The sequence below is a fragment of the Phaethon aethereus genome (assembly GCF_964289735.1).
Source record: "Phaethon aethereus genome assembly, chromosome: 4".
NCBI classification, from domain to species: domain Eukaryota; kingdom Metazoa; phylum Chordata; class Aves; order Phaethontiformes; family Phaethontidae; genus Phaethon; species Phaethon aethereus.
In genome coordinates this window covers 85036790-85058502 of record NC_138578.1, presented here as the reverse complement: position 1 = coordinate 85058502, position 21713 = coordinate 85036790, and the positions used below count along the sequence as shown (strand labels likewise).

General features: G+C 68.1%; 3 protein-coding genes across 3 annotated transcripts; 1 reads left to right on the top strand and 2 right to left on the bottom strand.

Moving 5' to 3' along the window:
- Positions 1-1059: 1059 nt before the first annotated feature.
- Positions 1060-2017, bottom strand: AP5S1 (adaptor related protein complex 5 subunit sigma 1; the record flags this gene model as incomplete). The annotated part of the gene is made up of 2 exons (XM_081998869.1): positions 1060-1486; positions 1836-2017. 2 exons carry the CDS (start codon positions 2015-2017, stop codon positions 1060-1062), a joined length of 609 nt encoding a protein of 202 aa, XP_081854995.1.
- Positions 2018-3722: 1705 nt separating this feature from the next.
- Positions 3723-10072, bottom strand: CDC25B (cell division cycle 25B; the record flags this gene model as incomplete). Its single annotated transcript, XM_081999803.1, has 16 exons — positions 9665-10072; positions 9158-9285; positions 8450-8501; positions 7259-7300; positions 6957-6993; positions 6713-6820; positions 6511-6630; positions 6160-6291; positions 5943-6017; positions 5528-5704; positions 5296-5391; positions 4946-5008; positions 4744-4842; positions 4348-4481; positions 4112-4223; positions 3723-3863 (listed from the first exon to the last, which is right to left on the bottom strand). The coding sequence occupies exons 1-16, from the start codon at positions 9772-9774 to the stop codon at positions 3723-3725; spliced, it is 1626 nt and encodes a 541-aa protein (XP_081855929.1). The 5' UTR covers positions 9775-10072.
- Positions 10073-14525: 4453 nt separating this feature from the next.
- On the top strand, positions 14526-18993 carry SPEF1 (sperm flagellar 1). Its single transcript, XM_081999394.1, has 6 exons — positions 14526-14743; positions 14887-14998; positions 15172-15307; positions 16449-16510; positions 17050-17161; positions 18406-18993. Exons 1-6 carry the CDS (start codon positions 14635-14637, stop codon positions 18511-18513), a joined length of 639 nt encoding a protein of 212 aa, XP_081855520.1. The 5' UTR covers positions 14526-14634; the 3' UTR covers positions 18514-18993.
- The last annotated feature ends 2720 nt before the right edge of the window (positions 18994-21713 follow it).

Here is a 21713-nt window from a genome sequence, read left to right as displayed (position 1 = left end):
AGCCCCCATCGGCATGCCTGGCCGGATCTCACCCGGCATCACGGCTAGCGAGACCCACTGTGGCTGAAGCCCGGCACCGCCAATGCCCAGCGCCGCTCCCCGGGTGCTTTACCAGTGTGGTTATGCGGGGGAAACGTTTTGAGGTCCGTCCCCCCGGCAGCCCCTCCGCAGGGCTGGGCAGGGCTAACTCAGGCGATGCAGTGCCCAGCCCAGCCCCGGCACGCCGGCAGCGGCGGGACAGCTGGACATGACAGCCCCCGGCTCCCCGGTTCTCCTGGCAACCCGCTCACTGCTGCGCCCTGCGGAGCCGGGAGGGTGGGTGCTGGCTCCTGCCACCTCCCAGGGCATCACACACGTCCCCCCGCCCTGGGCAGCATCATCTGGGGAGAACCAGCCCCCCGTGCAGGGCGCACGGCCATGTCCTGCCCCACTGCCTGTTTATTCCTCCACCCCAGTGACCCTGAAGCACCAGGGCCGGTTGCACCCCCCGGCTGCCCCATGCCCCCCAGGGTCCCTCCTGTCCTGAGGTGACAGACCCCCGTCTCCAGCCATCCTGTCCCACAACAGAGGGGACTTGCGCTGCCCACGGCCGCTGTTCTCCCACCAGGGACCCCCTGCCTGCCCCATAGCACCCAGACAGGGAAACCCCAACCCAGGGTCCCTCGTACGGAGGGGACAGAGGCACCCAGCACCCATCTGTCCTTCAGCGGGTGAGAGGTTTGCAAAGCCCCCTCCAGGGAGAACCACCTCTTTTTTAATGTCCATTTACGGCACTGTGGAGCCTTCGCCCGCCATCCTGCCGGTGCAGGAACGCGGTGCCGTCCCAGCTCCGCATGGATTTTTATGGGGATGACTATTAGCACTCCCCAGCCCTCCCGCGACGGCAGCCGGGGCGATAAACGGATTAAAAACCTGCTCTTTGCTGGCTTGTTGCTCTTTATTCCTCAACTGCTTTTCCTGTCCATCCTGCTGGGGCTTGGCAACCGTCTCTGATCCCTCCCTTGTCTCTCCACAAAATTTCGGGGAAGAGGGTTGCCGGGCAGGGATGCCGGCTATAACTCAGCGGGATACCTTGATGCCCATCTCCCGGTCTATGGCCTGGAGGAAATGTTCGTTGAGGAAAAGCATCTGCCCGTGGGGCAGGAGACGATCGAGGAGGATGTCGGTGGTCTCGGGTCGGAGCAGGACGTCAGCGCCGGGGCCGAGGAGGCGCAGGGAGGTGAGCAGGCGGGGGGCCAGGCGGCGCAGGGTGATTTCGGCCAACGATAGATTCTCTTGGGGGTCACAAACCAAGGCGAAGGCGAGGGCCAAGACTGACAGCCAGGCTACCGTCACTCGTTCGGGGAAGGGGTCCCCGGGAGGCAGCTGGAAAAGCCCCCCAGGGGCATCTTGCAGTGATATCGGCTCATCGGGGAGCTGGGGGAGTTGGGGGGAGGATGGGCGCCCTGAAGATGACTGAAGCAGCCGGCACTGGGAGGCCACTTGCCTAGAAAAGAAGGGGGGACCCTCACGTTAGGACCCCCCCATTGAGGGACAGGGTGACAGGGGGCTGCCACAGCCCTGGGGGCCCTGCAAAGCCCAGGAGCGCCCCCAAAAGGGGGGTATCATGGCTGTGGGGGTCCCAGGGAGTACAGAGGGGGTATCAGAGCCCCGGGGGTCCCGATGAGCCTGGGACTGCCAGAGGGGGGGGGGGTCCCAAACCCCGGGGGCCCCGAGGGCAGTGGCTCGTGGCCCCGGGGGTCCCAGCATCCCCAGGAAGGGGGGTCGCAGGGAGGGGGTGTCCCAGCCCCGGGTGTCCCGCCGGGCCCAGCCCCCCCGAGGGGTGTCCCGGGTACCTGGCCAGGGCCAGCAGCTGCTCCTTGCGGCGGAGGCGCTGCCGGGACGGACACCCGGGGGCGGCGGGGGTCCCGGGGGGGGTCCCGAACACGCGCGCGTACAGGACGCGGCAGGGGGCGGGGCCCGGCGGGGCGTGGGGGTCCGGCCCGCCCAGCGCCAGCAGCACGAACGCCCGCACCATGGCAACGCCGCCGCGACCCCGGCCCGCCGCCCGTCACGTGGGGCGAGGGGGCGGAGTCTACCCGCCCCTCCGCCGGTTGCCATTGGCCGGCGGGTGAATCGGGGCCCTGTTCGATTGGCGCAGCGGACTGCGGACCCACAACGGTTGGGCGACGCGGAAGGATAAGGCGGCGGCCATTGGCGGGCGCCGGTAAGGGGCGGGGAACCCGCGGCACGTGACAGCGCCGGGTCGTGATTGGCGAAGGCTGCGCGGGCGGCGCGCTGATTGGCGGACAAGGGGCTGGTGGGCGGGGTAGGAGGAGGAAGTGCGGCCTGGTGGGGGACAGGGCCTGGAGGGCGGTGCGGCCTGGCCCGGGGGGACACAGGGTCACCCTGGGGGTGGCAGGGCCACCGCGAGGGGTGTGGCAGCCAGGATGGGGGATGCCCCCCCCCCCCATGCACGGCCCTGGGTGTGCCAGCCCTGCCCCACAGCCATGGGGCAGAGCTCTCAGGGTCCCCACGGTGCTGCCTCTGCCATCCCACTGCGGAAGGACAGCATCAAAGGGGTCAGCGTCCATCCCCTGCCCCAGCCGCCCTTGCCCTGGGGGAAGCCCCCAGCCCCACAGGGCCACCACCTCCCCACCCCTCTCCCGTGCAAAGAGCGTTCCCTCTGCCCCCAGCCCAGCTGGATCCAGCGCTGCCTCAGGCCAGGGCCCACCGGCCACCCCCCCGTGCTGCCTTGGGTAAGGGGGTTGCCCACCCCCCGCAGCCCCCTTTGCTTCACGGCAGTCACAGACCAGGGCTAGGGACATGGGTTTGTTCTCCCTCCGGACGGCGTTATTAACCAAGAGGGTAAAAAAACATAAAAATACACATGGCAGCAGCTCCCAGCAGAGGAAAGGCTTTTCCCCCACCACCCCGCACTTCGGCAGCGGCCGCCGGTTGAGAGGCAGATGCTCAGCCCCACACCACAGCATGGCGCCAGGGGCCACAGCCCAGCCCCTGCCCTGCTCTGGGGTCAGGGCTAAGCCCCTCTTGCCCCCCAAAATTAAGCACAGCTGGCTTGGAGCAGAACAAACTACTTTAAATAAGACAGGGGGAGGGGGCAAAAAACAACACCACCCCCCCACCCCAGGCTGATGCAGTCAGTGACTGCATCAAGGGGCACCCACAGGGTGCCCCCCCCCAGCACCAGCAACCAATGAAGGGCAGGGCTGGGGCCCTGCAGCACCCGCCGGCTGCAGAGGAGGTTTAAGTGCTTTTCTGCAACAGTTCTGCCCCACCAAGGGGCTGCACAGCGCTGTAGCCCCCCCGGGGCTTGGGGGGGGACAACACATGCTACAGCCCCCAGCCCTAGCCAAGGGATGGGGAAGGGGCTGGAGCACTGGCTTGGGGGGCTGCCCCACAGCCCTGAGCCCCATCCCTGCTGCCAAGGAAGGGAGAGCTGGGGGAGGCACCCCTCACAGCTCTGCCCCCCACCCCAGAGGAAGGTTGAATGTGGCAGTGACTTCTGGAGCAGGCCCAGGCGCTGCCCCTGACTCCAGCCCCCAGCTCCCATTTAGGGTTTAGGTTTTACCCTTTTTAGGATAAAAAGGGGTAAAAGCACAAACCTGAGGTCGGGGCACGCAGCAGGGGAGGGCTGGGGGCAGCCAGGTTTTGGGCTGGGAGATGTTGCCTGATGGCAGCCCCAGGGTGGGCGGGGGGCTGCAGGGGCCCCCTCGGGGCCGTCAGAAGTTCTTGAGGCGGCTGTAGAGCTCCCGCTTGCTGCGCTCGCCCGCCCAGGTGCGGCTCTTCAGGCGGAACCTGCGCAGGTCCTCCTTGAAGTCCTCGTGGTGCATGGGGCGGTAGTCCTGCGGCTCGCAGTGTGTCTGGGCACCCATGGCCCCGTCAGCGCCCGCAGCGCAGCCCCTGGCCCCCCACCCAGGGGCGAACCCAGCACCCCGGGACCCCCGGTGCAGACCCCTGCCCCTGGAGGGACCACCCTTGCGGAGGATGCTCAGAGCCAGACCCATCCTTCCCCCCCAACAGGGTTCGGGGGGTGGGAGAGGGTGTTTCCACCCCAGTCTCAGCCCTCCCCCTCCTGCCAGGGACCCCCTCCCGCACAGGGGGGTCTCACCTGGTACCGGGGGAAGAATTCCCGGTACCCCCCCTTCAAGACGTAGAGCTCGGGGTAGTGGAGGTGGGGGTACTCGTTACAGGCTCGGTCCTTCTCCCTGACAAACCGGCACCTGCAGCACAGGGGAAGGCGACGGGAAGGAGCTGCGGCAGGGATTGTCTCCGAGCCAGGATCCAGCCATGCCCGGGGTGGGTCCAGCAGACCCCAGCGGCCATGTCCAGAGCCCCCCCACTCACATCCTGGGCCCCCTCTCGGAGGAGAACTCGCAGTGGAAGATGACGATCACCCTCTTGCTGGCGTCAAAGGGCACAATGGGCTTCTTCAGCAGGAACTCCTCCACGTCCTGCTCCATCGGCAGGTTGACAGCGCCCTGGGGAGGGAGAGGAGGCATCTTCATCCCACCATCTCCCATTCCATCCCAGGGGCTGGGGGGCTCGGTACGCTGCCCCCAGACTCCAGCATCACCCTTCCTCCTGCCTGCTGGGGCTCCACACCTTTGGAGAGGCTGCTCAGCTTCTCTGGGGGGGTTGCTCAGCACCTTTGGGGGGGCTCAGCCTCTCTGGGATTTGGTGGATTTGAGTTTCCTCCCCTACCCCGACCCCAGCCCCAAGGGGCGCAGCGGCGGTTCTGACCTTGATGTGGCCTCCCTCGTACTCGTAGGGGTACCTGCAGTCCACGATCACGCAGCTCTCGATGAGGCTGCTGAACTGCCCCGTCAGCACCGCCACCATCTGCGGGGGGAGCCCGTCACTGAGGCGGGGGGCACGGGGCCGGGAGGGCCCAGGCAGCAGCCCCACAGGGGCTTTCGGGGAGAGGCTGCTGCTCCCTTCTTACCATTTCGGGGGAAATGTACTTCAGGTCCTGGTGCTTCCCCTCCACCGTCTGCAGGAGGTAAGCCTGGAGAAGGGGGGGTACTGGGTCAGGATCCATCCTGGGGGGCTGTCACCCACTCCCCCCGACCTAGAGGTCCGCTCCCCCGAGGGAGCCGCGGCCGTGGCACAGCGCTGGCACTAGAGGAGCAGTGATCGGGCTCTTCGTGTGCCACGGGGTCTGCGGGCTGCAAGGTCACAGCCCCTTGTCCCCGCGCAAGGGCCGCCAGCTGGGTTTGGGCTCTCGCACCGGGGCAGGGCTCTGCTGACAGCCCCTCTGCGCTGGGGGAAGGGGGGCAGCACCCCCAGCCCTACCTTGGAGAAGTCCCCGATGAGCTCCTGGTGGTCGCCGGCCAGCAGGTTCTCGATCTCCTCGTGGCAGAAGGACCGGGAGCGCAGCAGCCGTGCTTTCTGCGGAGACGCAAACCGGAGACGCCGGCCCGGCGTTAGCAAGGGCACCGGCAGAGCCGGGCCCCGGGGCAGTCCCACCGGGGACGGGCTGGACCGTGCAAGGGCGCCTCGCCCCGAAGCCTTCCCCGTCACCCACCGGCTCCGCCGCCGCCTCCTCGCCGGGGGTACCGGCCACGCTCCTCCGCCGCTTGGTTTTGACAGGGGTGTCCCTGTCCTGGGGCCGGTCTATCCGCTTCAGGATGGGCCTGATGACGCTGCTGGGCATCGAGGGCGAGCGGAAGAGCTGCCGGCACTTGCCACGCTTCACGGGACGCTGTGCCGGGAGAGCCCGCGTTGCTGCACGGGGGTCCGGCGTCCCCCTGCATCCCCCCCAGCTCCCACCGGCACCGTGGGGATGGGGAGACACAAGGGTCCCACGCTGGTGGCCGCACACCACCCAGGACAAGCACACAGCCCCTGGGCTGGTGCCGCTCCCTTGGCCAGGGACCCTCGCCCCCAGACCCCTGGGGGGCAGCCTGGGGCTCCATCCACGCCCCGAGGCTCTCACGTACCGGCTCTGCCTCCTCCTTCCTCACCAGCGGCGCGGTCAGCAGGTTCTCCATCCCCTGCGGCACGTCGGCATCGCTCTGCCGGGGCGGCAGCCGGGGGGGCCGCAGGGGAGAGGCAGAGGAGAGCGTGAAGGGGCCGAGTCCCACTGGCACCCCAGGGACCCCCTGCCCAGGGTCCATCCAACCGCACAGCCCCCCGGGTGGAGGAGCCCTCCCCTACCTTCATCTCCTCATCCAGGATCTCCATGAAGCCATCATCTTCCTCCTCAGACATGGAGGAAGTCAAGGAGCATCGGCGGAGTACGATAGGGCTCTCGTCCTGGGAGACGTTTTCCTTCTCGGGGGTGTCGAGCTGGGGAGGACACAGCCCCCAGCTCAGGAGTGGGGCCAGCCCCACAAGAGCCCCATGCCAGCCCTGTTTGGAGATGGGGTGTCCCCACACCCCCCCGCCCCTTCGGCTCCCGCATCCACAGGTCTCCGGGGCCAAGGCAGAGGTTGGAGCCGCAGGTCCCCGCGCAGCAGCCCCTGCAGCGGGACCCCCCAGCCCCGGTGCCCCCCCAGCCCCTCTCACCAGCAGGTCGGGCGCGGAGCTGGGTCTCTGGGCGAAGGGGTCCCTCCCCGCAGCCCCATCGCCGGCGGGCAGCCGGCTGCGCTGACCCGGCCTCTGCGGCTTCTTGAAGACGAACCCCTCCTGCGGCGGGGGGCACGGCGTTAGCGTCCCCCTGCCCCTTCCCGGGTCCCCGGCCCCCTCCCCGCCTCGCAGCCCCCCTCACCTCGTCCTCGCGCTCCCTCCGGCCCCTCTGCTCGCTGGCCCTGGGGCCATTGAACTCCCGGGCGTGGGAGATGTTCCTCAGGACCGGGCTGGCCCCCAGGAGCCGCGGCTGTGGGGCAGGCGGGGGGTGAGAGGTGCTGCACAGCCCCTGCCCTCCCCAGCTCCATCCTCCTCCTCCTCCCAGCTCGGGCAGGGGCGCAGCAGGATCCGGCCTCGCTCAGCCCTGCGGAGCCCTCGGGACTTACCGGCAGCGAGTGGATCCTCCGGATAAGGAGCTTATTGCTGCAAGAAGCAGGGAAAGAAAAGGATCGAGTGAGAAAAGGGGCCCCGGCCCGGTGGTGTCCCACCCGCCCCAGAGGCTGGCATGGCCCCCCTGTCCCCTGGGTCCCTGCAGTGGGGCGAGACCCCCCTGGAGTGGTCACAGCTCCCAAAAGACCCCGAAGCAGCAGCTCCTCCAGGCACCGAGCAAAGCCCGATCCGGACCCCCGGGAGGGCACGGGGACAGCCTGGCTCTCGGCTCTCCCGCGGGGACAGCCCCTTCACTTACTCTTTGAGAGCTCCCCTGGACTCCAGGACCGCTTTCTCAAAGCTGTGGGGAGAGGAGAGCTGGGGTTAGGGGGGGATCGAGCCCTGTGCCCCAGCCGGGGCAGCCCAGAAGCCCCAGGGATGGGCAGCCCCAGCCCTTACAGTGCCCCCACCCCACGCAGGGGCCGGCAGCCCCCATGGGGAGCAGCTGAGTGGCCGGGGCTTTCAGCCCCACGAAGGGTTAAAGCCCCATCTGGACACTGCTGGTTTCAGGCTCGGGGACCCCAGTCTGGGGCTGGGGCGGGGGGCAGCCTGCCAGGGTGGTCCGGGGCACCCCGCTGACCTCGCTCCATCCCCGGACAAAGCCGGCAGTGGTGGCGCCCGCTCTCCACCTGTATGTAAATCCACCCGCGGCGGGGATGCTGGGGATGCTGGCCGGCAGCCATATGGCCGCGCCGCCGCGGCAGGACGGGGACCGGCACGTCCCCACGGCCAAGCACACCCAGCCCCACGGCTGCCCCGGCCTCACCATCTGCCCCCAGTTACTCATTCACCCGGCACATCTGCCGGGGCCGGGCTCCAACGGCCAGGCAAAGCCACCGGCACGGCACCGGCACGGGGGGGCCCCCGGGTGCAGCTCTCCCGGCGAGGGGGCTGGCAGCGGGCACGGCAGGCAGAGCCCCTCACCCCTGCACAGGGCAGCGCTGCAGAGCTTCGCTCTCAGCCGACGCCTGCACCCCCACCCCATGGGGCCCGTACGACAGCACCCCAAGGCTCCCCAGGGGGCTGGGGTGTTTGGAGCCCGGGGGGGGGGCTCAGCACCTTTGCCCCGCTGCACGGCAAGGCAGCGAGCCGGCAGCCAGCCATCCCCGCCGGAGCGGCCCGGAAGAGGATTTGGCCCAGCCATGGCAAGGCAGCACTGCACGGGCTTCCTGCCTGCACCCGCTGCCAGACCCCTGCCTGCAGCGGGGCTGTGCCGAGCACCAGCGCCGACGTCCCCGCTCGCCCTGCTGCCGGGCGGTTCCTCGCCCCCCAGAAGTAAATTGGGGACAGACACACGGCTGGAAGCACAGCCCCCCAGCAGCGCTGGGGCAGGCTGCGAGCGGGCGCCGCAGGCAGCGGGGCGCAGGCAGGGCCCCACGCTGCCCGCCGGAGGCAGGGGAGGGCGAGGGGGGAGCCCCCGGGGGCGGGGGGACACACACGGGACACTCACACTTCCTCCAGCGCCGTGGGGTCCTCCTGCGTGGGGGAGTCCAGCCCCACTCCTACAGGAACAAGGGGCAGGGGTAGCACCGGGGGGATTGGGCCCCATTGCTCCGGCACAGCACCGGCACTGCGCCTGCGGGACCCTTCGCAGGATGCGGCCGGGCCGGGGAGCCCCCCACATCCCGGCTGCGCGGCCCCGCTGCTCAGGCCAACGCTGGGGAGGGGGCCACGGCCAGGGGTACCCGCTGTGTGCTCACGGGGGGTCCTCACGCAGCCCCCCACTGTGGCACTGACCCCAGGAGCACCCATTCCGGCCAGGATGCCCCACGTCACCCCGACCAGGGACCCCGCCGGGGTGGGCCATGGCCAAGCCCGCGGGGAGCGGGGCTGGGGGCTCCGGCCCATCGTCCCCGCGGGGAAGGGGCCACGGTCGGAAGCGCTAGGGAGGAAGCCCCGCTCCGAAGCGAGCACCGGCTGAGCGCCTGGCGGGACGGGCTCAGAGCGGGGCTCGGCTCCCCACGTGCACTCCAAGAAGCCCCCCGCCTCAAACCCGCTCCCTGCCTCCCCAGCCGCTCGCCCAGGCCCCCCGCCCACACCCCCTCCACCCCACTGCCAGGAGACACCCTCTCCACCAGCCCCTCCATGCCACAGCCCCCTCTGCGGGTCCCCAGTCCCGGGGGGTCGGGGGGGCGCTGCAGCAGCCCCCATCGCTCACCCGCGTCCGAGGACTCGGAGGAGACGGAGTCCCGGGAGGGGTCCGAGCCCAGCGGCTCCGGGGACGGGCTGGAGCAGCGGCTCTGGAAGGACAGCCCCGCGCCCCCCCGCTTCGGGGTGTCCCAGTGGCTGCAGGCAGGGCGCGGGGGTCAGCCCCAGGGGACCCCCGGTGCCCCCCACCCCTTCCCGAGGGGGGCAGGAACAGCTGTAGGGGCTAAGGTGCCCCAACCCCCCCCTCCCACGGCAGGGTCCCGTCCCCGGGCTCAGCACGGGCTGCCCTGAGCCCCGGCTGTCCCCGGGGCCCGTAGGAGCCATGCGTGGGGCAGCCCAGGGCCCTCAGGAGCGACGCTGTGGGGCAGCGCGCGTCCCCCGTGTCCGGCAGGAGCAGCCACGCGTGGGGCCCGCCCGCGTCCCCGGGGCCCTCAGGGGCCGTCCGCACCCCCCCCACCCCCCCGATTTCTATCAGCGGGAGCCACGCGTGGGGCCGCCCCACCCCGTCGCCGCTCACCTGCCCAGCCCCGCCAGGTTGCCCATGTCCAGCGCCAGCGTGGTGACCGGGGACATGCCTGCCCGCCCCGCCGCCAGCCCGGGCCGCCCGCGGCCGCCCCGCGCCGCCATGCGGGGTCGGGGAGCCAAACCGGGAGCAATTTAAAAAAAAAAAAAAAAAAAATATATATATGGGGGGGGGGGGGGCGCCTGTCCCTGCCCCCGCCGCGCCGCGTACGCTCCCGGGTCCGGATCGGGGGGGCCCGGCCGGGCGCGCGCCGCCGCCGCCCCTATTTATATTCGAAAAATAACAGGGGAGCGGCGCGGCGGGAGCCAATGGGGCGGCCCCGGCCGCCCCCGCGGGGCAGGGCCACGCCACGCCACGCCGCGCGGGGGGGCACGGCGCGAGGTGGGGGCAAGGCACGGCGCGGGACGGGGAGGGGGGGCACGGCCAGGGTGGGAGGCGCGACCGGGGGGGGCTGTGCGTGGCTGGGGACACGGGTGGGGGGGGGCAGAGGGACACGGGTGGGGGGACGTGGAGGGGTGCGTGGCTGGGGGGTTAGAGGGGTGTATGGCTGAGGGGACGTGGCCCGGGGCGGGGGGGGGAACATGGAGGGCTGCATGGCTCAGGGGGGCCGTGACTGGGAGGGGACGTGGAGGGGTGCATGGCTGTGCCCCCTGGGGTCCCGGCTGGGTGCCCACCCGCTCCTCCCTGCTCAGACACCCACCCGTGCCAAAGCCACGTGCCACCATCTGCCACCATGTGCCACCAGGCCACGAAACCCAGACCCGCTGCCCTGTCCCCTGCCCGGTCCCCCCGGGGAGTGGGAGTCCCTCCGCCTGCCTGTCCGGGGAGAGGGTCTCCAGCCCGGCCGGGGCTTCCCCATGGAAAGCCAGGCAGGAATGCGCTGGGCGGCTCGGCCTGGGTGGCCGTCCCAGCCTTTCATCCATTGTCCCCAGTCCCATTCTTTCCTTTCAGAGGGGAAAAGAAAGGAGGAGGGGGTGACCCCGGGTGGAGACCCCCTCCCCAGCCGGGGCAGGGGCAGGCGAGGGGGCAGCACTCCCAGCTGGGGGGGGCGTTCGGCCCCACCGGCTCCCGCGACACCCCCGTAGCGGCCAGATCCCGCTTGCCCGTGCAAGGCGTGGGGGTCCCACATCCCCCCCAGGGACCTCAGGCACATCCCAGCACTGGGGGCCCTCGGGGCACGGGGAGCAGGGCTGCAGCACCCTGGGGTGCCCCAGGGAGGAGGAGGACAGGCAGCCCCAGCGGGGTCCCCGGCCCCCCAGCACTCCTGGGCGGCTGCGGGACCTTCGCTGCGGCCACCAAGGGCTTTAATTGCTTCCAGCCACATGAGGCTGGGCCGGGGGGGCCCAGCTCCCATGGCTTGGGCTGGGGGGCCTCAGGGAGGGCAGGGGGGTCTCCAGCCAGCCTGGCCGCGGCTGCACGGGGGGTGGCTTATGGGGCTCTGCAGATGTGCCGTCGCAGAAAGGGCCACATGCTTAGCTCTCCCCCTCGCCCCCAAATGGGGATTTGGGGAGCAGGGCTGCAGACAGGAGAGAGGAATGGGGGTCTCCTGGGGGGCTGCAGAGCCCGCAGCAGGACCCGCAGAAGCTGCATCCGCTCTGCTCCATGGTGGGATGCAGGGGTGGGCCCCCCCAAGCCCCCCACCTCCCCAGGGTGCTGCTGCCTGCCCCGGCGCAGGGGCTCGGGGCTGGAGCCAGGCACGGCACGGGGGGGCTGAGAGGCTGGAGGGGGCTGGCTCACTTTAATGGCCGCACAGCAAGAGCTGCCATAAAGATTACTCTAATTAACGAGGACAGGGTGGGGGGCTGTTTGCAGCGGCAGGACTGGGTCGGGGGGGTCAATCTCCCCTGTGCCAGAGCCCCACGACATCCCACCCCACCAGGCGGCTGCGGGTGCCCCACCGCCTCCCTGAGCCCCTCACCCAGCCTGGGCTGCCCCGGTGTGGGATGAGCTCCCCCCGCTTCAGGAAATAACCCCACAGCATCCTCTTTTCCCGCTGGTCTCCCTCCCGGCCTGGGTGTTCTGGGTAGGGATTTGCACCAAAAATGCCAGCATCTTCTGCGAGAGCTTTCACCTGGCCACGGAAAACCCATTTTCTGCCCCAAGAGGCTTTTGTGGCAAAGCACGCCCATCCAGCTGTTTTTTTCCAAATTCTTTATAGCCATGGCCGGTTATTCACAGGGAGGCCTCGTGGCCACGGCAGGACCCCCGGTGCTCTTGGCGCTGGCACCGGGGATGGGATGATGCGGGGAAGTGGGAAGCAGGAGCCTTGTATCAAGTGCGGGCTCTTTGGCGCTGGCCCCAGGGGATCTGTGGGGCAGGGTCAGCCTCAGCCCCACACGTAGTGTGGCATGATGGCAGGGTCTGCGGGAGGAGGGTACCGGCGTCTGGCTCCCTCCCTGCCAGTGCCCTGCGGTTGAGGGATGGAGCATCCCACGGTCCCCGTGGTTCCCGGGGTCCTGTGTGGAAGCTTGTGGGCAGCACGCACACCGGCCCCAGCTCGGAGATGCCGCAGCTCAGCTCTGGGTGGGGATTGCGGCTGAACAACGGTGCTGGCGGCGAGTCGGGGGGTCACCCACCTCCCACGCCGCCGGGCGTGCCTTAGCACTAAAATACAGGATTTTAGAGATTTCAGACTTCAGGCGTTGGTGGGCTGGAGGAACACAGGAGGAGGATGGTGGCAGCGAGATGCCGGGGGACTGGCAGTGGTGCTGGCACGGGATGTGGCTCTGCCAGCACAGCCGGGACCCATGGCCGCGGCAGAGGCTCTGGGTGAGGCTGCAGTTTCGGGTGCTGGGACTCCCGGAGCAAAACCTCCCCACCCCAAAGCATCCTCGGGGCGGCGGGGAGGAAGCTGCGGGGAGGGCAAAGGGGCGTCTCCGTCCCCCCCTTCCTGTTTTGCTGCCTGCTGCTCCGCGCACCCGGGGGAGGCTGCGGCTGCCGCTCGCTCCTGCGGGGGCCCGGAGACGGTGGCTGCTGCGACGAACCCTGCCCTGCCATGGCAAGGGGGGTTCTGGTTCAAAACGCTGAATTTGATTCTGGTTTGGCCGAAAATAAACCCTTTCAGGCCGCTTTTATCTTCGGTGAGAAGCAAACCGGGAGTGAAACCCTGTTTCAGGAGTGAAGTCCCTGTCGGCCCCCGCTTTCGCAGCTGCCGTGGCCAGAAGAGGGACAGGGTGGGGAAACTGAGGCACGCATCCTGCGGGGCTGCTGGGTCCGGGTCCTGCCGTGGGGAGGGCGCAGCAGGGACAGAGCAGGCGGCAGCGGCAGATAAACCACCCCATCGACAGGAGCTGTCACCACGCTGTCCCCGTCCCACCTCGCTGGGGACCGAGCCACGGACGGAGCTTATCGGCACCCCCAGCATCTCACTGGCTCCCTGTATCGCTGCCGCAGCGCCGTAATCTGCCCCTTCCTGCCCGTGCGTCTGGGCGGCGGAGCAGCCCCACGGGGTGCCCGAGCCGTGGCGCCGACCCCGCACCTCCGGGCTCGGTTCGTGCCGCACTTTCAGCCAGCTCCTCTGCTTGGTCTCGACGGGTGGGAGCCCACAGCATGGCTGCCAGGAGCTGTGCCGGGAGCCTGGAGCCATGCACAGGCCCGGGAGGGAGCTGGGCTTGTGGGCTACCACCAGGGCAACCTTGGTGCCGGCGTCCTGGGGAGCCGTCACTGCCCACCCACAAACGTGGCTGGTTCCCTGTGTTGGGGACAGATGGCTGTGCTGATGGTATTGGGGGAAGTGTCTGCCCCAGCTGAGATGTCCATCCCAGAGAAGTGTCCTTCCCAGCTATGGTGTCCATCCCAGGGAAGAGTCCATCCTAGCCATGGTGTCCATCTCAGGGAGGGTGTCCACCCCCAGGAAGGGTCCATCCCATCCCAAGATGTCCGACCCAGACAAGATGTCCGTCCCAGCTATGGTGTCTAGCCAAGCTAAGACCTTAGGAAAATGTCCTTCACCGAGAGGGTGGTCGGTCCCTGGAACAGGCTCCCCAGGCACGTGGTCACGGCACCAAGCTTGTCAGAGCTCCAGGAGTGTCTGGACGATGCTCTTAGTCACACGGTTTGGTTTTAGGTGGCCCTGCGAGGAGCAGGGAGGGAGGCTCGGTGATCCTTAAGGGCCCCGTCCAACTCGAGATATTCTGTGATCCTATGTCCATCCCAGCTAAGATGTCCCTCCCAGGGCAGGGTCCATCCCAGTCCCAGCTATGGTGTCCATCCCAACTAAGATGCCCTTCCCAGCTAAGGTGTCCGCCTCCGGGAATTGCCCCTCAGCAGCCACCCCCCGGGGGGGGATGGCGGGCCTTGGGCAGAGGCTCAGGGTGCCCATTGCCAAGAGCAACATCTCGAGCTGCCCTTTAGCCCGGAGGACTGGGAGCCAGAGCCGCCCGCCACATTGGGGTCCACCACAGGGCTGCCCCAGCATCCTCCTCCCTGCTCCTTCCCAGAGCGAGGACCCTCCTTGCTTGGGATCTTCACCAGTCAGGCCCCCCCAGCCTCCCCCACTTCTTGTGGCCCCCCTTGACTTGGTTCTGCCCCCCATCTAGGGCCTGAGGGGGACCCCAGCTGAGACTCCAGCTCAAGGACCCCCTTGCTGGGGTCTCAGCACCCCTAGGGTCTTCCACATTGCCTCTGACCCCCCAGGGTCTCCCCATAGCTCAGCCCCCTCCCCCCCGTGGTCGTGGGCCCTCCGTTGCTCACAGGCTGCCTCAACCTGGTCCTGCACCCCCTAGACCCCCCTCCTGCACTGAGCCCCCCAGAGCCCCAATCCCCCATGGCTCAGGACCCCCAGGCCCCCCTCCCCGGCCCAGGCCCCCCCATAGCTCAGAGCCCCCCGATCCCCCCCGGACCTCCCTCCCCCGCCACGGGCTGCCCGTTGCCAGGCGACGGCCGCGCGCTCCCGGCATGCCCCGCGGGGCCGTTGCCATGGCGGCGCGACGCGACGCGGCGCGGCGCGGGGGTGCGGGCGCCGCATGGCGGGCGGCGGGGCGGCGGGCGAGCCGCGGGCCCTCTACCGCTGGCTGGACGCCGTGCCGCTCTCCCGGCCACGCAGGAACATCGCCCGGGACTTCAGCGACGGGGGTGGGACGGGTGTCCGGCGGGACGGGGCCTAGGGGGCGCCGGGCCTGGGGATGGGCCTAGGCTGGGGTGGCCACCGGGCCCTGCAGGCCCGGGGGTCCCGGAGTGCCTGCCTCCCGCAGCCTCTCTCCTCCTCTCCTCCCCAGTGCTGGCAGCCGAGGTGGTGAAATTCTTCTTCCCCGCCATGGTGCAGCTGCACAGCTACGTGCCCACCAGCTCCACGCCGCAGAAGCTCGCCAACTGGGGCCATCTCAACAGGTAGCGGGGCGGGCAGACCTCCTGCTCCTCCTCACTGGGAGCGCTGCCCCGCGGAGTGTCCCTATTTGTCCTGACTGGGGACCAGGCCAGCTGGGACCTGGCTGAGGGTGCTGCAGACAGGGGGGGTGCCTGCCTCCCTGCTCTCCTGGGTGCTCATTTGGCTTCTCTTTTAGGAAAGTGCTGAGTAAGCTGAACTTCTCCATCCCAGCTGACGTGATCCGGCAGGTTGTGCAGTGCCAGCCAGGCACAGTGGAGCAGGTGCTGCTCCTGCTGCGGCAGAAGATCGAGGAGAAGCAGAAGCAGAGCAAGGCGGTGCCTGGCCCCGGCCAGGTTGGTGGGGCCTGAGGGAAGGGGGGCACCTGGTGTGCCACATCCTGTTTGTAGGTGCCATGTGCTACGGGCTGAGGGCGATGAGGGTGAGTAGCCACTGCATAGAGCAGTCAGTGTGATCAGGGCAGGGCCAAGGGTACTGGGCTGAGCTCCAGACATCCTTGTGGGCATCACTTTCCCCCTGAGCACCTCTTTCTCCTCATCATGAGGATCCTGCTGCCATCTCCCCATCTGTGGCTCCATGGGAAAGTGCAGTGGGGTGTTCAGAGTTGGGGGCCCCTCACACAGGCAGAGCTGGGGTAGGAGCACCCCACCAGGAGTGATGCAGGCGGCAGGGCTGGCCTTGCTCGGCGGCCGTAGATGGCAGCTGTGCGCTGTTGTGGGAAGGTGGCCCCGCTCTCTCCGCAGCCTTGGCTTGGCCCCGGGCAGCCCTGGAGGAGCCGCTGGGAGCCGGGAAGGAGAGGGGACGCTGTCTCCATCACCTTCCTTCCCACTGTCCATCACCCGTCCCTCCTCGCACTCCCTGCTTGTGTGAGGCCCCTGAAGAGGAGCAGGGAGTGTGTCGGGTTGCATGAGGCTTGGCAGCATGTGCTGAGCACGCAGCTCTGGGGCGGGGCCGGCAGCAGCAGCTGCCTTCTCTCCTGCCCTCAGCAAACCCTCAGCCCACGACCATCCTGGTCCTTGTGGTGTGAGACGAAGATGTTGGGGCAGGCTGAGCTGCCTCTGCCAGTGACTCTGGTGCTCAGGTCAGAGGAGGAATTCCCTACAGAAAGGGTTGTGGCCCTGAAGCAGGCAGGAATTCAGGCAGGTGGATCCCAGCCCTGCCTTTGGGCTGTAACGCTGGCACAGCCGGCACAGCAGCCGCACTGGGAACCCCCTGCTTTCAACTGGCCTCTCCCACTGCTGTGGGAGCAAACCCCCCACTCTGATGCTCCCCAGCCCCGCTCAGAGAGGGGTGGCACAAGCAGCTGGGCACACTGGGGTACCCTGTCTCCCCTTCTCCTGACACTGGGGTCCGGCCAGGCTCCCTCCCTGCACAGGGGCTGTTTGTGGGCTCACCCATGGGGCAACCCATGGTTTGTGGCCAGGTGTGACAGGTGTTTTCCTCCTCTCTGTGCAGGAGCCAGGCATACGGGCAGGCCTGGAAGAGGTCAGCTACCTGGAGACAGGTAGGGCCGGCACGTGGCATGTCAGGAAGGAGGGTCCCATCCCAGCCGTGCTTTGGGGTCCCTGGGTCCAAACCTCAAACGGTGACCTTTCTGGTCCCTGGAGCGGGACATACACAGCCCTGCCTCGTGCTGGGGCACTCAAATAATGAGCCTGGCCAGCCCTGAGTGGGGATAGGAGACACTGCTGGAAGGGGGTGTCCCGGTGGCGGTGGCAGAGCTGTTTGGGCAGATCATGCGCTAACTGCTGTGTTTTGCAGGCTACTCCAAGGCGAAGAGTGGGACGGGAGGAGGCTATGCCCAGGAGTCTCCCAGGGCTGCCGGGTAAGGGGTGCTGGTGCTCTGTGGGGACACTGCAGGCATGTGCTGGTGACGTGCCCCTCCTGGGGGCTTCTCGAGGGATGGGGCTCTCAGGGCGGGGGTCTCTGTGGGGGTCAGGGGAGCCCTGTGCCACAGGGGCGGTGGTATGTGGGGCAGCACATGAGCGCCGTGGGCTGTGAGCAGCACTGCAGGAGGGGTCAGTTATTGTCCTGGTTGTTTCCTTTCCTGGCCCAGGGTGAAGAAGAGCCTCCATGGCTGTGCCCACTCTCCCCCGGGGGATGCCGGCATCCGCCTGCAGCTGGTGGAGAGGGAGCAGGCCCTGCTCCTGGCGCAAGAGACCATCCAGGTGAGCCCAACCTCCATCACCCCAGCCAAGGACTGTGCCCGTGGCAGCGCCGAGGCAGGGACAGACTCCCCTTGCCCCCCCAACCATCCTGCGACAGTGGTGTACACGGCAGCCCAAACAGGCGTTCGCTTCGTGCTGTCAACCTCCTGGGTTGCTCCCTCCTGTCTCTACCTGGCTTCGGTGGCACCCTCGGGCCTGGGCCACCCTGGCGGTGGCTTTGCCATGGTCCAGCTGGCCAAGATCTGGCTCGGGTGCTCCTCTGACGGCTCCAGGGCAGTGCTGGGCCACTGGGTACCGTGCTGGGTTTAGAGGACAAAGGTCTGGTCAAAACCAGGCTAGAAAGGCAGCAATAGCTTGGCATGGCCTGAAGATGTGGTTCTGTTCCTGCAGGCCTTGTGGCCTTCCACAGCAGAAAGTGTTTTGCAGACATGTATTGGGTAAAAGCCCTTGTAAAGCCTCTGCCGGCAGATCTCCGCCCCGCCCCCCCCGGGTGAACAGCTTTCTCTTTCAATCCTTCTTGCCTGGATGTGCCCTCAATCTCTGTGTCACACACCCACGTCAGTCACATCAATCTCTGATTCCCAAATGTTCCCAATCCTCATCCTTTCTGTTCAGTCTTCCAGCCCGTAGTAATGCAGGTGATGCAGAACAGGCATCGCAGTGGCACAGACTCTGCACGCAGCTTGCCGTGGGCCCTGGACTGGCCCGGGGCTGCAGGCTGGGCCCCGGGCACCCCTAATTCCACCCTGGGCAGTGGGTGATTTTTTAAATAGAGCCTCATTCAGCACTGAGCCAGGGCAGTGGCTCCGCCTTGCCTAAAACAGGATTTTTTCTGCTGGAAAACAACTAAGATGTAAAATTTTGAGAGAGGGGAAGGAATGTTGTGGGGCGTCTTGGGTGGGAAGAGTTGCCACCAGGTCCTGGTGGGGAGCTGGGACATCCAGGCCATGTTTTGGGGGAGTGCTTGCTCCATGCGGGTTGTGGGAGCAGGAGTAGAACCCCAAATCTGGCACTGGTGCTCACCTACCTCAGTTTCCCCTGTGGTTAAAGGTGGCTGATGCTGCTCGGTGACCCCAGCAGCCACATCAGCCTGGCCCCGAGTTCCCCATGTCCCCCTATGCCCCCCCTTCTTGCTGCTGGCTGTCAGGCAGGCCCTGGCCCCCCACGGGGCCCCTCTGGGGTGGATGGATGTGCCTCCCACCCCCCAAACCAAGCTGAGGGGGTGTGTGGGGGGCTCTGCTCAGATCCTGCAACTGAAGGTGGGGAGGCTGGAGCAGCTGCTGCACCTCAAGAATGTGCGGATAGACGACCTCAGCCGGCGTCTGCAGGAAGCCCAGTGCCAACAGCGGTGAGTGGACCCTCACCTGCCCAGCGGACCCTCGCCCAGGGCTGCGCCCTGCCTCCGTGGGAGCTCCTGCTGAGCTGGAAGAGCCGTCTTAGTGCCTCCCAGTTGCCCCAGTTCCCAGGACGGACTCTCAAGGAAAAAAGCCAGAGGTTAGAAAATGCAGATGCAGAAGTAGGGACCCCGCACCCACCTCGGGGACCCGCTCGTGCCCACCGATGGCAACAGTCCCTCCTTCCTTTGCCTTGCATGTTGGTAATTAAAAAGCCAGGTCATTGCTTGGGGACCTCCCTGCAAGGCCGAGTCGCTGCGGGGGTCCCGCCTGCCCCAGCCTGGGGGTAGTTATTTCCCAGCTGGTCGGCAACGTGCGGACGCCGCTGAGCTGCGCGGGCCGGGGAGACGTGCGCTGGCAGAGGCTGGGATTTAATCCCTTATCCAAAGCTCTTTGGGTCACCTGCAGCCTTTTAGGGTAAAAAACAGTTGTTTTTTCCAACGCGTGGGTGTGTGGTGTGTCCCAGCGGAGCGGCGAGCTGGGCTCCGCGTGTCCCTTCCCACGGGGCTGAGCTGTGTGTGGCGTCACGCGTGCTGGAGGCGAGGACGCAGCTGGGGCTCCGGCAGCTCCCTGGGAACAGAGCGCCGCTGGTTTAAGCGTTTCGGCAGCTGGAGGCCACAGTTGAAGCCAGGGCTGCCAGGGCAGGGGTCAGCTTAGCCCCAGGGGTGGGCCGTGTCCCCTGGCCCTGCGGCCCTGCCTGTGAGACCCATCCCTGCCTGCTCGCCAAGCTGCCTGCCTGCTGCTCCCCCGCAGGACGGCTCTTGCCTGCGCTGGGGGGCCGCTGCCTTCCCCCATCATTCCCAGGCGGACAGACGTGCTCTTTGGAAAGGAACCGGTGGTGTTTTCCTGGCAGGGATGCGTCCCGGCTGCCTTTCCCACCCTCGACACCCCTGACAGCCAGCTCCCTCCATCCCTGCTGGTGCCTCGCCGTCCCCTCGGTGAGACCATGGCCCTTCCCTGTGCTCTGTCCCACCGGCAAAGGGACACACAGGCTCGGACGGGGACAGCCAGAGCCTGGGAGCTCAGCCGGGCTGGGTGGGCCGAGCGCTGGCTGTCTGGAGCCTCAGGGCTGTCTCCAGAGGATGGCGTGGGATGGGATGGCGTGGGAGGACATGGCAAGGCATGGGATGAGATGGCATGGGATGGCATGGGGTGGGATGGCATGACATGACATGGGATGGCAAGGGATGTGATGGGATGGGATGGCGTGGGATGGGATGGCATGAAATGGGATGGGATGGCATGACATGGAATGGCATGGGATGGGATGTGGTGGGATGAGCCAGCCCTGCCCAGCTGCCATGCCAGTGCCCCAGCTCAGTGCCCAGCTGCCTGATGGCCTGGGAGAACAGGGAATCTGCTGGGGAAGATGGTGGCAGCACCAAGCCGGCGTGGCCGAGCCGTGGCAGAGCCTGAGCCCTGGGCAGAGTCCAGCCCCGGCCCACCAAAGCATCGCCCCCGTCCACGGCCGGCCCGGCGCCGGCCCCGCTCCCGGGGGCCAGCCCTGCCACCGTGCGTTTTACTCTTTCGGGGTTTTTTTTTGGTTGGTTGTTTTTTGGGTTTTTTTTTTTAATACCCTGAAAATGAGGATTTTGCCAGTGGGGATTTCCCAGCCGTTTCCCCCCGTTCCCGCCAGAGGCCGCCGGCAGTGGCTCCGGCCCGACCCGAGGCGCTCGGGGTCCGCGGAGCCCAGACTGGCGGGCAGTGATAGGTTGCCATGGCAACCGCGTGGCCAGGGAGGGGGCACCGGGCGGGTGCCTCCCTTCCACTCCGCCGCGCGCTGCCCACACATGGCGCCCCGCCGCTGTGCGCGCCCGTCCCCTATTGGCTGCTCCAGCCCTTCGTCACGCCCCCTAGCGACAGTCCCGCCCCTTGGAGACGACCTTACCCTGCTGGGCCGCTCGGGAAGCAGCGCCGCCGGAGCCGCAGCCGATGGGCGTGGCGGGGAGGCGTGACCGCTGAGAGGGCGGACCAGTGGAGACGGCGAAGGGTGTGTCGGGGCCAATGGGAGGGAGGGGGGCGTGTTCCGGTAGTGGGAAGCGGGGAGCGGGGAGCGCGGCGGCGTCCTGGTCGCACCGGTTGGGGTGAGTGAGGGAGGGAGGGAGGGAGGGAGGGAGGGAGCGACGGGGGTGGCGGGGCCGGGCCGGGCCGGGCCGGGCAGGGCAGGGCAGGGCAGGGCAGGGCAGGGCAGGGCAGGGCAGGGCAGGGGTCCTCCGGACTGTCCCCTCCGCATTGACCCCTCTCGCCATAACCGTCCCGGTAAGGTCTCCGGTCTCCCGGTCCCGGTGGGCTGGGGCAGGATGCTCGCCCGAGCCGTTCCGCTGGCCCATTGCGCAGAGCGGAACACCGAGGCCAGGGGCCCATCTCCACCTCACCTCTTGCAGCATCGGGGCTGAGCCGACGGGGCGTGAAAACACCGGGGGGGGCGGGGGGAGGACACCCACGCGTGACGGGGACCGAGGCCACGCGGGTGATGGCGGAGGCAGATTGGGGCCACCCAGTGCAGCTCGGGTGCGGAGGCTGCGTCAGCGCTGCCGCCTCCTTACTGCCGCTCGCCCCTGGCCTGGGGGCGCCGGGGAGCCCTGGGAGGGGCTGAGCGCTGGGCACCCACTGCCCGGCGTGCCGGCAGCGGGGCTCGGCAGCGTGGGACTGTCGGTGGGGTCTGTGGGGTGTCTGCCACACCGGGGCTGCCGGCCGGCCGTTGGTCTTGACTCCCTCAAGGGCATGGGGAGCCCGTGGGCCCCGTGTTTGCCCCCACTGCGAGCCCAGGTGTGGTGCCCACCCCGGTCCCCGCGCCCTCCGCTGCCAGCCTCCCACTTTGCCCCGTGCTCCCCCCTTGCCCCAACCCTCCTGTGGAGCCATGTCCCGTTCTGGGCTCTCCTCCCACCCCACGCTGCCCACGGACACGTTTCCATGTCCCTGGCGCACCTCTCGAGGCATCCCCAAATCCTGGGCTTTTCCCTCCTGGCACTTTTCCAGGCTGGAGCTCTTGTTTTTGGGCAGCAGCACCAGGGGTGTGGAGGCCCTGGTGAGGGTCTGTGCCCCCCCGGCCGCCAGAGAAGCTCCCCACCCTTTCAGCTCTGCTTTTTTTTTTTTTTTTTTAAATCTTATTTTCCCCTCAAGGCTGACGCTGTTGATCCTTTCTCCATGAATTTCTC

Excerpts from the sequence above, each read along its gene's own strand:
- SPEF1 (XM_081999394.1), top strand. The coding sequence starts at position 14,635 with ATGGCGGGCGGCGGGGCGGCGGGCGAGCCGCGGGCCCTCTACCGCTGG. Across the intron at positions 14,999-15,171 it reads AACTGGGGCCATCTCAACAG|GAAAGTGCTGAGTAAGCTGA; the intron begins GTAGCGGGGCGG and ends CTTCTCTTTTAG. Across the intron at positions 16,511-17,049 it reads GAGACAGGTAGGGCCGGCAC|GGTGAAGAAGAGCCTCCATG; the intron begins GTGGCATGTCAG and ends TTCCTGGCCCAG.